This window comes from Poecilia formosa, unplaced genomic scaffold (assembly GCF_000485575.1).
Source record: "Poecilia formosa unplaced genomic scaffold, Poecilia_formosa-5.1.2 Scaffold1, whole genome shotgun sequence".
In the NCBI taxonomy this organism is placed as follows: Eukaryota; Metazoa; Chordata; class Actinopteri; order Cyprinodontiformes; family Poeciliidae; genus Poecilia; species Poecilia formosa.
The window spans coordinates 4,018,378-4,034,663 of NW_006799940.1; the positions used below are offsets into that span (position 1 = coordinate 4,018,378).

A 16,286-nucleotide genomic window follows, 5' to 3' on the forward strand; every position below is an offset into this window, starting at 1 on the left:
TTATTAGGCTTATAAAATACTGTTTAAGCACTTAAGAAAAGTATTATTTTGGTATTTGAATAAATATGACACTCGTGTATTTATAACAAGCGTAATAATAATCTCGCTACTTTCTGCTATAGAGAATACAAGGTAATTGTGGCCAGAATCATTTCATTACAAAATGTAGATTTATCAAAAATATATAATATTTAACAATTTATAATAAAAAATATTTAATTTAATTAGCAGTACACAACAATAACTTTCAATATGTCATTCAAACGTTTTTTGTTTTTAAAATGAGTGTAACGTCTCATCTGATTAGAAAGCCCAAATGACGTATATCGATACTACTCATTTCGGAAATTAGTCAAGAATGGCATCGCGAGATTACAGTAAAGATGAAGCGTTCCTAGCAACATCCGTTGTTCTTTTTATTTGTACTTCCTCCTAACGTCAGTTGCAAAATCTGACCAATCATGTTCATTCTTTTGACTAATCGTCCAATAGGAGCCCTTATAGGCGGGTCCTCGTGGTGCCGTGGTTCGTGTGGAAAGTTTACCGGCTCGGGTGCAAAGTTTCAACCGTCTGCAAAGCAGAGCTCGTCGGCAAAGGAGTCAGGGGTATGCTGGTGACGTCCGCCGGGTTTTCACACGGTTCCTAGAAGCCAGTAACTCCCATGATTTCCGCTCTTTGGATGTAGCTTCACCCGGAGGACACCGTGAAGCCTTATCTCTCTGTGAACTTGAATCGACGAGGATCACCAGGAAGCGAAAATGGCCTGTGGACCCAACCGTGCCCGGTTGCTATGTATGCTCGCACTGACTTTCGGCTTCTTCGTCGTCGAGGTGGTGGTCAGCCGCATTACCTCGTCCCTCTCGATGCTCTCGGACTCCTTCCATATGCTGTCGGACGTTTTGGCGCTGGTTGTGGCTCTGGTCGCGGTGCGGTTTGCCGAAAGAACCCACTCGACTAAGAAAAACACATTCGGATGGATCCGAGCGGAGGTGATGGGGGCTCTGGTCAACGCTATCTTTCTCACGGCGCTGTGCTTCACCATCGTCCTGGAAGCCATCGAGCGCTTCACCGAACCCCAAGAGATCGACTCTCCAATGGTGGTGGTCTGGGTCGGCGCCGCGGGGCTCCTTGTCAACGTGCTGGGGCTCTTACTGTTCCACGGGCACGCCGGGGGAGGACACTCCCACGGGGGCAACTCTCATGGGGACAAGGGAAAAAAGGGGAAAACGGGGAAAACCAAAAAGCTCAAGAACGCTGGGGATGGGTTAGCGGTGGAGGAGACCAACAATCTGGTGGCGAGTCACAACAGTCCGGGTGATGGCAGGTCAAAAACTGGTGAGTATTTAAAGTTTGGGTCAAACCTTTTGAAATGTGATGCAGCTAAATGCAACTTACAACACTCCAAATTAGAAGTCAATCAGATCAGTCTTTATTAAATACAAGTCAGAGCTTTCCTGATTTGGGGATTCAACCGTTCTGTTTTGTAGTTTTCCAACTCTTTATATTAAAAAAACTAGATGTTTTGCCACACATTCAGATCTTTGGTCAATAACTACCAGCTTTGGGAACATTTTGTACCCATTTTGATGAGATTTGAGCATTTCTGTAATAATATCATCAGAAATAAAAGTAACCATCAGATGGTTGAGTACATGGGCAAGAAATGGGAGGTAGTAATAATGTTATTTCTTTTAATTGTAGGTACAAACTGACCAGGAGCCTAAGACTTAAAAGAGGTTATCCATAGTAACATGGTCTAGTTAACCACAGAGATATAATCTAGCAGATAAAACAACAAACTTGCCAGTTTTAATCCTCAATTTGATATTATTCTTTAAAAAGTTAACAAAATATTCACTTCAACTTTCTTTTGAATCTGCTGGTTTTGTATTGGGAAGCGCATTCATATCTAGAAAAACAGATAAGCAAAAATGTAGAACACTATGGGGTGATGTACGCTGAGGTGGGATTGATGCGGAAATCTTTCATGATTGGTTATAAACCGTCTCATATTGTCACTCTACTGAGCTTTAAATCAACTTCTAGCATCCCAGGTTACCTAAAAGCACATCTTTGCATTGTCTTAACAATTGCAGCAGTGACTAATCTACTGTTTCCTTGACAGCCGCTGTGTTCAGGCATGTGTGGCTGTTATCACACATTTATTGAGTCATTGCTGTGGCCACAATCACTGATATAAGCGAGTAAAGCCTCAGATTTAACTCGCTTCAACTGTTCGAAACCCTGAAATAAACGATATGGCTCATTCAGGAGAAATCTTTGAAAGGGATTAAATTGAGCGGCGTCGTGTTGGCACGGTTTCCCATAAAGTGAGTTCTCTATGTGATGCCGAGAGTCGTGTATTTGTGTTGCGTTACTACAAGCTGGCACAAAAGGCTCTTCACTTCTGTAAGTGGATGTTTGGAGTAAAACGGCAGATCCGCGGTTGGTCCCCACGTCCTTCAGACCGCTTCATTTATTCGCTCACTGAAGGGTTAATCTCATATACAGAAGACCATTTTCCCCTCCATACCGCTCAGCCGTGCCAGTTTCAATAAATGGCTGCTATATCCCCTTCTCTGTGCACTGATTGCTGTTACTGGGTCATACATCAGTGTAGCCGTGGAGTCGACAGCCCCAGACACACCATTAGCTGTTGATGAATGACCAGACGGTGCCCAGGGATGGAAGCGGGGTGGGGGGGGGTGCCTCCGTCCCTCAGGTGCCGCTCCTTCCTGCTTGTGCTCCTCGGCTGCCTGCAGGTACTAATTAAAATATGCTTAATGTGAATTATGTGTGGAGTGTTGTATTTGGGGTACAACATGCTGGGAGTTCGTTCTTGCTCTTAATCCATCCAGACTGTTTGGTATGCTTTTGTCCTGTGTTTTCAGCACCAATAATGCAAATGGCCAGTGGGCTGCAAAGACCCTCCAGAAAAAACCCACCAGTGTTTAGAATAAGAAAATGCAAAAATGTGCAAAAGTTAAAACACTTGTACTAATTATTAGTCTTATTTTTAAAAATTGTTTAACTTTTTGTGTTACTTTTTGTGAAGGCTTGGTCTACCATGAGGTTATAAAAACACAATAATTGTTAGTGTTGCTGTATGTATTATTGAAATGTACAACAAATGGTATGTTATGATTTAATTAATGTTATTTAAAACAGCAGTTACACCTCCTTTTTTCATATAAAATATCTATTATTACAGCTATAATGTTTTTTCTCAAATGCATCTTGAGTATGCAGAATATTTCTCCATTTTACCCGTTAGTCGGTCAGCCGTTGTAGCCCTGCATCTTCTGATGCTTACCTTTATTAGAGTAAACCTAAAACAGCTTTACTCTAATAAAGGTGAAAGGTATCTCCTATTTGTTAAATACAGCACGCACTTTGAATTTTCATTTGGATTGAAAACGACTACATCTACAAGCAGCCAGCCCTGTCTGCTGAAGCTTTTCTTGAAACTTTAACAATGGAAATGATTGAAATTTTTTCCAACCGTTAATACTGCAGACCTTTTATTGGGATAAGCAGCCAGTTTCTCGGTGCGTGCTTCTATTTAAATTTTGTACATTTGTGTCAAAGTCCATTTGAGCACTCTGCTGTCATGTAGCAGTGACATGTACTAACCTCCCAGATCTTTTATCTCCAGATGTCAGCAGTAAAGACAACACGGAGGTGCAGATGAACGGCAACACCCAGATTGACGACGACCACGACTCGTCGGCGCAGCTCAACATGCGCGGCGTCTTCCTGCACGTCCTGGGCGACGCGCTGGGTTCCGTCATCGTGGTGGTCAACTCCCTCATTTTCACGTTCGTGTGGAAGCCGTGCACCGACAAGAACTGCGTGAACCCCTGCATCAAAAGCCGCGACGAGGACCTCCACCAGGCCATCAATCGGACGGGTAAAGTGGAGATGGCGGGCCCCTGCTGGGTGCTGTACCTGGACCCCTCGCTGTGCCTCATCATGGTGGGTATTCTGCTCTACACCACCTACCCGCTGCTCAAAGAGTCGGCCCTCATCCTGCTCCAAACCGTGCCCAAGCAAGTCAACATCAAACGGCTCAACGAGCGCCTGCTGAGCCTGGACGGCGTGCTGGCTATCCACGACCTGCACATCTGGCAGCTGGCCGGCAGCCGGATCATCGCCACGGCGCACATCAAGTGCCGCGACCCCACGTCCTACATGGAGGTGGCCAAACGCATCAAGGACTTCTTTCACGACGAGGGCATCCACGCCACCACCATCCAGCCGGAGTTCGTCACCTTCAGCTCCCAGTCGCGGGACTCTCTGTGCGAGCTGTCCTGTCGGACTCAGTGTGCCCCCAAGCTGTGCTGTGAGACTGCAGACAAACAGAAGGGCGGCGTTGACTCCAAAGCCGCAGCAGCAACAGCAGCGTCCTCAGCTGTGGACGTTGTCAATGAGACCCTGGAGCAGGCCCCCGTCATCCAGGTGTCGTCTCAGACTGATGCGAAGGCCGCCGTCCGCAAGGAGGTGGAGTCGTCGCTGTGAAACAAAATGCACAGGCGAAGCAGGTGAACCACCGTCACTTCCTGGAAGCTGAAATCTCTCGGACCCGTTCTGGATCCGATTAAAAAGTAATTCTTTTTTCCCCGATCACTTCGCCAACATTTTGGTGAATTTGATCCCTCTCGTTTTATCATCTCTCGCTCCGGCAGCACGGTTCTGACGCTTGTCGTCTTTTTCACGGACCTCATCTCCTCCAGGACGCCTGCATGACTGTCCGTCGTTTTTAGCACCTCGTCGTGATGTGTCACCTTATCCTAACGGTGTCGGTTGTTTTTTTTTTTTTGTTTTTTTTCTTCTGTGCCAAAGCTTCTCGCTGCAGAACCGAGGGGACAAACGGACGAGTTGTGTAGACGAGCCTACGGACCTTCTGGCAAAATGAGTCCTCGTTGTTTTGCGTGGGCTTTGAGCAAATCTATTTTCTTATCCTATTGGCTGCAAGTGGAATAGTATTGTATTTCATAATAATTTAAGTATTTAAGTTATTAGAAATGATTTATCTTTCTGTAGATGCTGTTTTATGAGATTTAGTTTAAATGATACAGAAGGATTTTTTTTTTCTGTCCTGGAGTTTATTTGAATGAAACAAAAAAAAAAGAAATGTTTTAGTGATATATTTTCAGATTTGAGGTTTTTATAAAGATCTTGTCGTTGGACTTTCCTCTGGCCTTGACGCAGACACCTCTCACCTCGCCTTTTAAAGAATCTGCTGTGGTTTACGACAACATTTTGTAGTAGGCGTGAGGATTTCTTTCAGTGGTAGGTTTGGACATTTTTAAGCCACACTGGCTTGAAATTTGAGTCTGTTGTGAAGAGGCATGTGCCGGTAAGACAGCAAAAAATATTGCAGTTTCACAATATTGCAATGAAACAGCAGAGCTCGATCTATTTAATTTTATTTAAAACAAACAAACAAAAAAAGGCAACAATTTTTTTCCATTATGATTGTGACAATATTAAAGCATTTCTTTCTGATTAGCACATCTTGTTAATTATGATTTAAATTAGGCTTCTTTCAGCCAGCTGACAACAAACATTTTCTGTTGAAAACGTTGAAACTGAAACCGGCCCATGCCTCAAAGTGAAGAAACGAGCACTGTATGCCGAGCGGTGACACACTCTGAACTGGAAAACCTTTTTGTGCTGGTTGTTGTTTTCTTTTCTTGTGCTGTTTTCAGCATCCGTGCTGGAGAGTTTTTATATATACAGATATAGCATATCTATCTATATATATAAAACACGTTTCCAAGGCGTCCACTGCGAAAACTCAAAGTTTTACCAAGTATTTTTGGTTTAGTTTCTTGTGTAGATATGTCAGTATGCTTGAAATAAGACAAAACTAACTTACAAGTAAATTTCCAGCACAATATAGGAGCTCTTTTTAAGTCAGTAATTCCTTAATGTTGATTTAAAAAAAAAAAAGTGCTAGTTCCATTAGTAGATTTTTTTTTTTATTTCAATTAAAACATGGAGGAAAATGTCCTACATCTTGGTGAAAACTTACTTCTAAGTCAGCTCTGTCTGATTTCAAGTGTTTGCGCCAGAAACGAGACCAAAATTTCGTTTTTGCAGTGTCATAGTAGCGTGTTTGCATGACCAAACCGAGACCTGATGTTCGACGTTTACCAGCTCTTCTCTGAGCTCTCGCTGCTGCTCCCCAGCGCCTGCTGGAGTCCGCCGATATAACTCACGACTGTGTTGGAAACGACTCATCATAAAGCTCCGCCGTTTGGTGAATTTAAAGTCCACATGGTGGCCTTGAAACTCGTATGACTTCTTCCTGTCAGTCACCACAGATATCTTCTGAAGGTGGTACATTTCAGATTTCCACTCCCTATTAAATGTGTATGCAATATAGAAAACGTGCTGGGAAATGTATCTTGGTTCATTTGTAGCGTTTTTAGTCACTTTTACTGTGTCTTTTATGACTTGAGCTCTATGTGAAAAGGAAGGTGTTTTTATTTCAAGCACATGTCTACTGATGTGTTTTTGATATATATGCACATATATCTATATATATTCACAGTACCTGTCCGATGTGTCATTGTGAAATAAAACAGCTGTTTGGTCCAGTTGAGGAACAGAACACATGTCTTTGTCTTGCTTTCAACAATTTTACAACTAAAACTGTTTATTTTTCTTTAAATCCAGGGTGTCCTAATTTTATCATATGGGCTAAAATCATCAGCTCAAAAGTACTAGCAAGTGAAAAAATATATAATTTTTAAAATTGAAATTTTTGGAAATTTCAAGTTTATTGTCGTAATTCCTACAATAAACTAAGTGGGAACTACTTTAATTTAACAAATTAATCTGCTTCTTTTTTTTTCCGCACGGAACTTCAAATGGTATTCCCATATTTTTCTTAAATGAAAGGCGTCCGGTTTGCTTATTATTCTGGGTTCGATTGAATAAAACTAGAAAAATATTTTGTGTATTCTTAGCAGTAAAAACAGAACCTCGGTCAGTCTTTGTTTGAAAACACTTGCTGTATTCAGCCACTAAAAGGAAATGTGGGTGTAGGTTAGAGTATAAGTCAATGAGTATGTAGTCCTGTTTACCATGATAATAGTAGAAAACCAGAAAACTTTGTTACCTCTAACATTTTTGTAATTAAATTTTCATATCAAAGTTGTAGTTTTCTCTTAATTTCTTGAATTATGATTTGGGGGCCAGAAAAAATCAGGGCAGGGGCCACAAATGGAACCTGAACCCCACTTTGAACACCTTTGCTTTAAATATTAAGTTGAAACACGTGATATCCATTAATTAACCATAAAGTGAAGTAAAACTGCAAAGCTACAGACTTTTAAAAGACAGACAGCTGATATTTGCATATAAATTTCACAAACAACAGCCACGTACATGGATAAAGTCACCAGATGATGTTGAAATTAATATTTTAAAATATCAATGAAGAAGCGCTGGCAGCATATTAATGTTTCCATAAATCAGAACATCGGTAAAAAAAAGTTCAATACTTTGATTTAAAAAGTGAAAATTGTACAGCTTCATTATGATGATCTATTTTGAATAATGAAAGCTAATAACAACCCATAATTCAGTTTCTCAGAAAATGCTTATATTACCATAGCCATTAATAATTATACATGCTTAATAGTATGTATTATATTATGGGCTTTGTAATCACAGGGAGGACTGGTGACTTGACAGGCCACTTGTCCAATAAACAGTCTTGAAGGGTTATTGCTAAAGAAGCTGGCTATTTATAAAGTGCTGTGTGTCCAAACACAGTGATGAAAAAGTTCAATGGATGGAAAAACGGATACGGAAATATGTACAAGCGACAGAGAGATTTAGTTTCTGTCATCGTTGACAATTTTTGCTGATGGAAAATTAAAACCCAAATTCAGTTGTTCAAAAAATGCGCTCAGTCCAGTCAGCTTTTCACCTTAGTGCTTATAAGACATTTCTGATATCGTTGGTTGAGGAGTGGCTTAACACAAATCAGTTGTAGCCATTAGCCTGGATATGACTGGGCATGTTAAAGCACTCTCTCTACACACAGTCAATGTTTGTAATCATATCAAAGTTGCTTCTCTGTTGAATATGTACAATTTTGTACCAAATTTTGTCCTTCCATTCAACTTTCTATAATTTACTTTGCTCCGGCTTTTTTCTCCATGATTGTGTTTTTATCTTTGAGAACCTGAATCTTGTGTTTTCATTTTCTGTAAGCCATCGTCAAAAAATAGAAACCAATATGGGTTTCTCTTTTGATTTGAATTGCCGAAATAAAAGCAACTTTTGGTTAATATTCACTTTTTCAAAGATGTACTTCTAATTGCTTACATTGCATCTCATCAGTTTTGGTTTTTGCTACTGTTAAATCTGGACACAGTTTCTAAGTCCAACAGGAAATATGTGGCTTATGTCTTCCACTCAGCAACAAATCCCCAAACAGTCCAAGCAGTAATAATGGTCAGCAGCAAAGCAAGTTGTGGAGTGCTGTTCTGCAATTACATAAGTCCATAATTGCAGCATTTTCACAGCTTCTCTTTTCTCTCTGACAAAGCAGATTTCGCTGGGACTCTCAGCCAGCTGAGGCTGAGGCTGGCTGACTGTAAATTGGGGGCTAGGGGGGAGTAGACACTTGCTGAAAGGGGGCTTGTATAAGAGGCCGAGGGTATTCCTGGGGGCAACGAGTGCACAGACCTACCCAGCATTCCTCTGTGCAGCCGTGGCGCTGGCTTTTCACTCTCTGTTCCCGTGTGGAATGGACAAACACTGGCTTTCATTAAACGGATGTTTTCTTCTGACTCATTTCTGTTACATTTCTCCTTTTGAGACGTTTCAGGACTTCATAAAAGTCCTGAAACGTTCACCGGCAAGGATGCTAGATAAAAAAAAGATTGGTGTTTGTGCATCTAGTTTACGGAGTAGTGTAACCCTTACTGTGTGTGTGTGTGTGTGTGTGTGTGTGCGCGCATGTGTGCGTGTGTGTGTGTGTGTGTGTGTGTGTGTGTGGAAGGCCATCTGTCTCCTCAGCTTTGTCCATGGGATTTGCAGGCTGGGTGAATCCGGTCAAGAGAGGGAGGGGTTAATGCTGATTGAACCTGGGGGTCAGGGGTCACTCTGCTGCTAAATGTATTCACCTTTGCTAACGCAGCATTTTGTGGGAACAGTAACCTGTGAAAGCTGCGGAAAACCCCCCCAAAGCAACCTGATGTCACTTTTTGTCCAGTGTTTGTGCCCCTTATTATTGTAATAATTGCAGTAAAGATCACTTTGAAAATTACATAGTAAAAACCTTGATAGATGGTATTACTTTTATTGCTTTTTTGCAGCTGGTGTTAAAATAGTTCTCCATCATATAATACTTAAATATACTTGTTGTAATATATATTTTTTATGCATTTATCCAATGAGGGAGCAGCTCAAAAAAGAGCCTTCATTCTCTTAAGCAACTCCTCAGAGTAGGAAAGTGAGTCAGGTGGAGTGAATATTTAGAGTTAATTGATTCATCTCATTTAGAGTTTGTGATTTTACCGTGAAGAAAGTTGATTTTGCTACTAAGTAACGTCCGCCGGCGACTTTGTGCAATTTTTCCTCATTATTTATCTACTCCCCTGAACGTAACACGTTTGGGTCATTAAAACGTATCTCATTCACTAATGTTAATCTGGTAATGTGTATTATTTTCATCACCACGCCTTGATTAACAGTCGAAGTACTCTCAGATAAAGCTAGCTAAAATTAAAACAGCAAGATAACGGCGGGTAACCGTGGCAACCGGTGACAGTTTTACGGCAGACTGGTTCTTTCAGCAGTTTGCGCGCGCATCCGCGGTGTTTACAAACAAATAATAGGTATTTATTTTCACGCACACTGAGGAGTATAGTTCAGCATGCACAAACAAGCATCCTTGTTGGAGAGGCAAGTCACCATAGCAACCATTAGAACCTATCTCTGGTTTTCACAATAAATATTTTGCTAGCTTTATCACAGTTACACACATGGATTAGATATAACATTAGGAGCCCAATGAGTCAAAGTGTTCTGGGAAAACCTTCAGTTTTATCATTTATTTTATTTGTGGCTTTGTTTTGACATATAATAGCCAACTAACCTGATTCAAGAGCACAAAGCAGAGCCTGAGGGCCAGACTGGTCAAACGAGAAATGTTTATAGGGAAGATGTGACGTCCATGCCCTAAAGCGGATCGGCTGTATGGTTTAATCTTACAGATTATAGGGTTTACATCCAGTTGTATCAGCTTAGCATTAGAAAAACAGGTCAAATAACATGTGTCTGATTCCTAATTGAGCTAACATTTTGAACCAAAGAAATTTGTCAATAATAATAACTATTATTTTATGTCAACCAAGTAAGTAAGTTAAAGATTTATAGGCTTAGACTGGGAAATCCAATTGCGCAAAAATAAATTAAACCTATATCAAATATGTGTGGTAGAAAAACGAAATGACAAATTTCAAATGTTGTGAAATTATGTTCTAAAGAAGTGAATCGACCACAATTACCACAATTATAGCTTTTCTATCTTTAACTTAAGTCCACAATGACACGTTTTAGAGACCGTGGGATATTTGTGTGCCAAATTATCTCCAGTTTTAGTATCAGTTGACATTAATTGGTTTGAAAAGGGGGCTCTCTTTGTCTTTGAGCGCCGGGGTTTGATAAAATGCCATGTAATCAGTTTCGTGAGGGAAACAAAAACCTGAACTGAAACAAGGACATGTGAACAAAAAGCAGAACAGGGACCAGTGGCTCATTCACTTTGCTTTAAAACTCATCAGTTGGTGAGGTTGTTCCTGCGTCAGTCCGTGTGTGAGCTGCAAGAAAGGGATGATGATACAGGTTGTGAGTGAACACGAAGGAACTTTTTATTTTCTCTCACTCAGGGATGCTTTCATTTTTCTGTTTTACATTTTAGGAAGGTCGTGGCAACAAAACAAATGTGTCTCATCACCAGCTAGTGCCAAGTAGTTGGTGATGAGACACTGATAAAGCACTTCATGCTTTATCAGATGCTGAGCGCATACATTGATCAGCATTATAATTCACTCACTGTGTGATCAAAGTTCTTCTAAAGGGGCTGAAGTGAAATAAAATCATAGGTTAAGCCTGCAGGTTGAAAATATTCAGTACAGTAGAAGTGTTTTCGTTTATCGTCCTGATAATGGCAGAAAACAGATCAACTTCAGCTCTGACTGGCACTGATTCATGCCCAAAAGCGTGGATCTTTTTGCTTTAACGTTAAATTGGGTTGCACAGCTGACGTCCAAATCCACCTTTGGGATCTAAATGAAAAATTAAAGTAATACCTTTTAGATAGAAATACAGTAGGTTGACTGATTAGACTCTGTAAGACAGTTGGCAGCTCATTGTAAATGTTACTGTCACCATCATAGCTCAATCAAAAACCAATAAACTAGGACAATTATGTCAGATAGCTGAGTTTATCTTATCAGAGTCTGTGGTTCAGCACCAGCCTGCAAGACATACAGTAGATCCCTTCACGTTGCCAGGTAGAAGTCAAAAGTGCTCTTTAATTGCTGCCATAACTCAGATTAGATTTTATTTCTCAGTGCACAGGGTGGAAGAAAATATGTAATTAGAGTTTCCTTAAAGATGTGATAAGCATTTCAGGGGGAGAAATAGTTTCTAAATTCTGTTTATACTTTCTTTCTGGCAATTCAACATTTTGTTTCAGTTTTGCGTCCGACGAAGATGACAGCAAAGCTGTAAGAATTAAGAAAGATGAAGTTAAGATGAAGTAGAAGTTCGCATTTACTCATCCTGGGTGTGTCAATCTGTTTTATCAACCAGTTAGATCTCTCGTAGATCTGCAGGAACACCTCAGTGTGTCCACGTCTCAACCATCTAGCATTTGAGTTAAAGTGATATTTGCAGAACTACTAGTTCTGCTGGCAGTGGAACAAGCCCCCCGCAGCATCATGCTGCCTCCACCATGCTTGACAGTTTGTGAAGCATTGATTCTCAAGCTCAGTCTCCACTGTCTTCCCCTTTAATTGCAGGAAATAAAGTTTATTTCTGTCTTTATGATTGTGTTATGATAAACAGCAAGAGACCGTTTACAAAGTCGTAAAACATTTTTTTTTAGAAGGTAGATATACAAACTTTATAGCTCAGGGTGTAGGAAAACAGGCAACCGGGAGCATCATTTATTATTATGCTGCCATAAAAGGAACATTGCTGAGTAAGCAGAAACATTAAATAAATTGGAATAGGCATTTGAAGCATTTGAAATATCTGAATCTGAGATTTTAGGTGTGTTTCCTGCAATGCAAAATGATAGGAATGGATTTCAAAGGTTAAAAGCAGTTTATCTGAGATGCTATGGACATTTTATCAGGTTGACAAGATGACGCTCGACTGTTTTGCATCTCTTGCAAAAGATTTAATGGAATGAAGATATGAGGACAGAAAGAAAAGGGCAGACTGCATTCTTTTATTTCACTCATAAAATGGAGCTATTAGATTAATTAATTTAATCAGTCTATACAAATGGGTTGGAGTCGGAAGTTGGAAGGAAGAGCTGCGTTTCCTCCTCTTAACTCCGGTCCTGTAATAATAAATAAAAAGAAGGTGAATCAGATCATGTGTTTGGGACACAGAGTTAATGTTTCACCATACAGCCGAGCCTCACTCATCAGCCTCTCAGACTTTGAACACAGAGTTGAATGGGTTCAACCTGTGATAATTATTTCCACACCAGTACGGCGTTAACAGCTCCAAACCTCACGTTGTCGCCGTCACTCTTATTATGCAATCAGCATTCAGGAACCAGAATCACTGAGGATGAATGACTGCTGTCTGCATGCAGGTTGCGGCAGCTTTTTTTTATTTTTTATTTTTACACTTCTTGTCCCCCATTTAACCTTTAATTAACCAGGATAAAAAACAAAACAAAAACAAATCTAATTCAAAAAAGTGTCCTGGGACAGATTGTAGTGAAAATGTTAAAAACAAGACCATTTCAACCATTCCGCATATGACTCTAGATAAAAAGCAACAGCTAGCGGTTTCTGTCTCCTTGTTCTATAATATTAACCAGATAAATACTGTTATGTTTATTTATTTAACTGGACAACCACATCTGAGAAATTATTAGAATGAATTTCACTATAGTGTTAGAAGGAGGTCAGCCATTAGTTTTGAGGGGAAACTATTTAATTTAACTATTTGTATTTAATTTAACTATTTGTATGTAGATCAAGGCTACTAACGGTTCTAATGTCTATAAATAAATGAATAAAAAATGTATACATAATGATACTTGTTTTTTAAACTTAAACATTCCTAAAGACTTGGAACATTCTGGCAAACATTCATCGTTTATTGCTGTTGTACTCCCAAATAAAGCAAAAAAATAAAAAAAAATAAATAAAAATACTCGTTTTATACCTTCTACTTATCAACTGAAAAATAACTTCTTCAGTCAGCATCATCAGCAAAAGAAGACACAGACATTTCCACAAAATGCTTTTCAGAAGAAGGAGTTGTGGTTAGCCGTCCCTAAAACAGGTTTGAGTAGCCACTCCTCCTCTGTCATGATGACTCAGCAGTCTTCAGCTGTGTGTGTGTGTGTTTGCACTGCTTTTTATTTTTCTCTCCTTCCTCAGCTGCCACACACACACATTATCAGGCCGCAGACTTCTCCAGGGAGACAAAAAATGCGGTCACACAACCTCAGGTCATCCCTTGCTGACCGACACACAAACGCTTCTTCATGAGGATGTGAGTAAACACCGGCGATAGTAGCAGAACATTCTGTTTATTTCATTGTTGCTCATTTAATGTGACTTTAGTAAACTTTAACTGAAAAAAAAAGAGAAAACGGTTCATGAAGCTGGTTTGTAAAACAGAGCTATATTCAAATTACAACACACATCTAACTTGCAAATATGGAGGACTAAAACTGACATACTTAAAAATAAAAGCAGAAGTATACAAATGTTTAAATGCAACAAGTCTCCAAACCCATCAGATTGTGATGATATCTGTTGATTTCTCCTCAGGGGATTCTTGTTTTGGAACCTTTAATTTTCTAAAAGTCCATCGTTTCCTTTTAACGGAAATCACTTGGATTCACTTTGATGATAAAAAAATAAAACCCTTCTTCATCGTCTACTGCTCTCTTCCAGATTCTCCAGATTTTGGATCAAAGCTTACTGCCATCTAAAGAATGATTATATATATTTAATCCAAATTTTCAAAGGTGTTCCATATGGAGAATGGTAATCCCACAGAATGATGCTGCCACCGCTGTGCTTCCCAAAAGGTTTTCTGATCTTTTGGTGACATTGAATGAGAACGACTTGTTCTGGTTCTGTCTTCTTGCTCTGTTTCTAAACCACCTAAATGTTAAACTTGAACAAAGAGATAATCTGTTACCTGTCTGATAATGCAGAGAAAGAAATATCAGGAAAATCTCAATAAAACAGCTGAAGTTTCTTTTTTTTTTCCAGATCAAATACACTAGAGCACAAAATGCTGAAACAAATAAAAAAAAAAAATGCATGCAAAAAGTAATAGTTTAAGGTTCTGCACACTTTTGCAACCAAATTGTTGCACCTTTTTTATAAAGTTTAGATGAGTTGTAGAAAATGGTTATGGGTTTCACAATAGCTTTTATAAGTCTTTCCAGTCTGATAGATGTCAAAAGATGACTTTTATTCCTACTGTTGCCATTTTTTTTAGATCATATGTTGGTTTTTATGATTTTTCACCCATAAAAGAGTTTCCATTTAAACTGTTTATTATATCTGCATATTAGGTAACAATCAGGCCTGGATTTACTTTCAAATGATCTCAGCTTTTTAAAAATGTGGTGGACTCATGATTTAACACAAAGGGGCAAATACTTCTCACAAAGGGTGGTTCAGATACATTTATTTCCCCTTAATTGAATAAAATCATTATTTGACTGCTTTAAAGCATTATCCTTAACCAGTATAAAAAAGTTGTTTGATTATCAGAAACATTTAAGTATGAAAAAAATAGAATAAAACTGTAAAGAGGGAATGCCATCTCTGCAAAAAGGCAATCTGTAAAGACACTATCGTCTGCAGACACGTCTTCACGACGATGCGTGTTTAAAGAACATTTTCCTTTTATAAACAACGAAAGAAAACTAAACAATAACAAAACATCCCCATCAGCTCAGTTCAGCTCTACTGAGGTGTCCAATGTGTGATTAATGATTAATAAATGCATTGCGTGAGTGATTACGTCATATCTGCTGTGTTTGTTTCCTTTGATTAGTGAACAAACATCTAATTTCCTGCGAAGAGAATCGATGCACGGCGGTCTTTAGATTTATTAAAATATAAGTACATCAACATCTACTAATGTTACGCACCTCCTCAACATGTATTTTTTTCCTTCTGAAATACTGAAATATTTGTACATGTTGTTAAGATAAATAATCTAAAAGTCTAGTTGCAGCTTTGTAAACACTTAGTATCATTGAAACACGTGTTTTCACATGTACTCTTGTTAATATTCTGGGTAAACCTGCAGGAAGCGCGGCTCGTATCCAGCTGCTGCTGAAGCTGCTTAAAGTGTTTGCGTTTCTACTAGCATGTCCTCTGCAGTAAGAGAAGCAAACACAACAACCTGAAGGAAAACATTGGCTAGAAAAGCACATTTGGATTGTTTCTAATGCTCGTGAAAAATAAATCTGCTCACTTCGTCTGAGGAACAAATACAATGTAAACATAGAGAAATCCCACAGTGCACAGATCCAAGAACTGAAGTTATTTTAGCCAAATCCATCTTTTGTTCAATAAGTAAAACTCTTTATTTTGTGTTTACCTGTAAGTAAATCACTTTTTTAAAATTTTACCCAGAGATAGATAAACAAAATATTATAAAATGATATGTAAACATTTCTTTTGAAAGAACTGGATATTTAATGGAATGTCCTAATTTGAATGAATGCATTCAATGAATGCATTCATTTTTGCTCAGGGAAAATCATTCTTTAATTTTATAACTTTTCTGACCATCTGGCCTCTTAATATGTCAGCATATTAAGCAGACAGAGAAACAGGCCTGGGGCTGTCCCTCTGACATTCATGGCATTCCTTAAGCATTTAAAGCTACGGGACATGTTTGCTATGAGGACAGTTTATCAGAGTAAAAGTATCTTTTGAATGATGGATGGATGGAGAAAACAAATTTGGGTTAAAAGCGTCTTGTTGTGACACCGTGATAGTTTATTTTTTGCATTTTTGTTGTTTTTA

The 16,286-nt window shown here is 39.1% G+C and overlaps 1 protein-coding gene across 1 annotated transcript; it reads left to right on the forward strand.

Moving 5' to 3' along the window:
- The first annotated feature begins 366 nt into the window (after positions 1–366).
- On the forward strand, positions 367–6,619 carry slc30a1a (solute carrier family 30 member 1a). The gene is made up of 2 exons (XM_007545877.2): positions 367–1,335; positions 3,656–6,619. Exons 1-2 carry the CDS (start codon positions 759–761, stop codon positions 4,516–4,518), a joined length of 1,440 nt encoding a protein of 479 aa, XP_007545939.1. The 5' UTR covers positions 367–758; the 3' UTR covers positions 4,519–6,619.
- Positions 6,620–16,286: the final 9,667 nt, after the last annotated feature.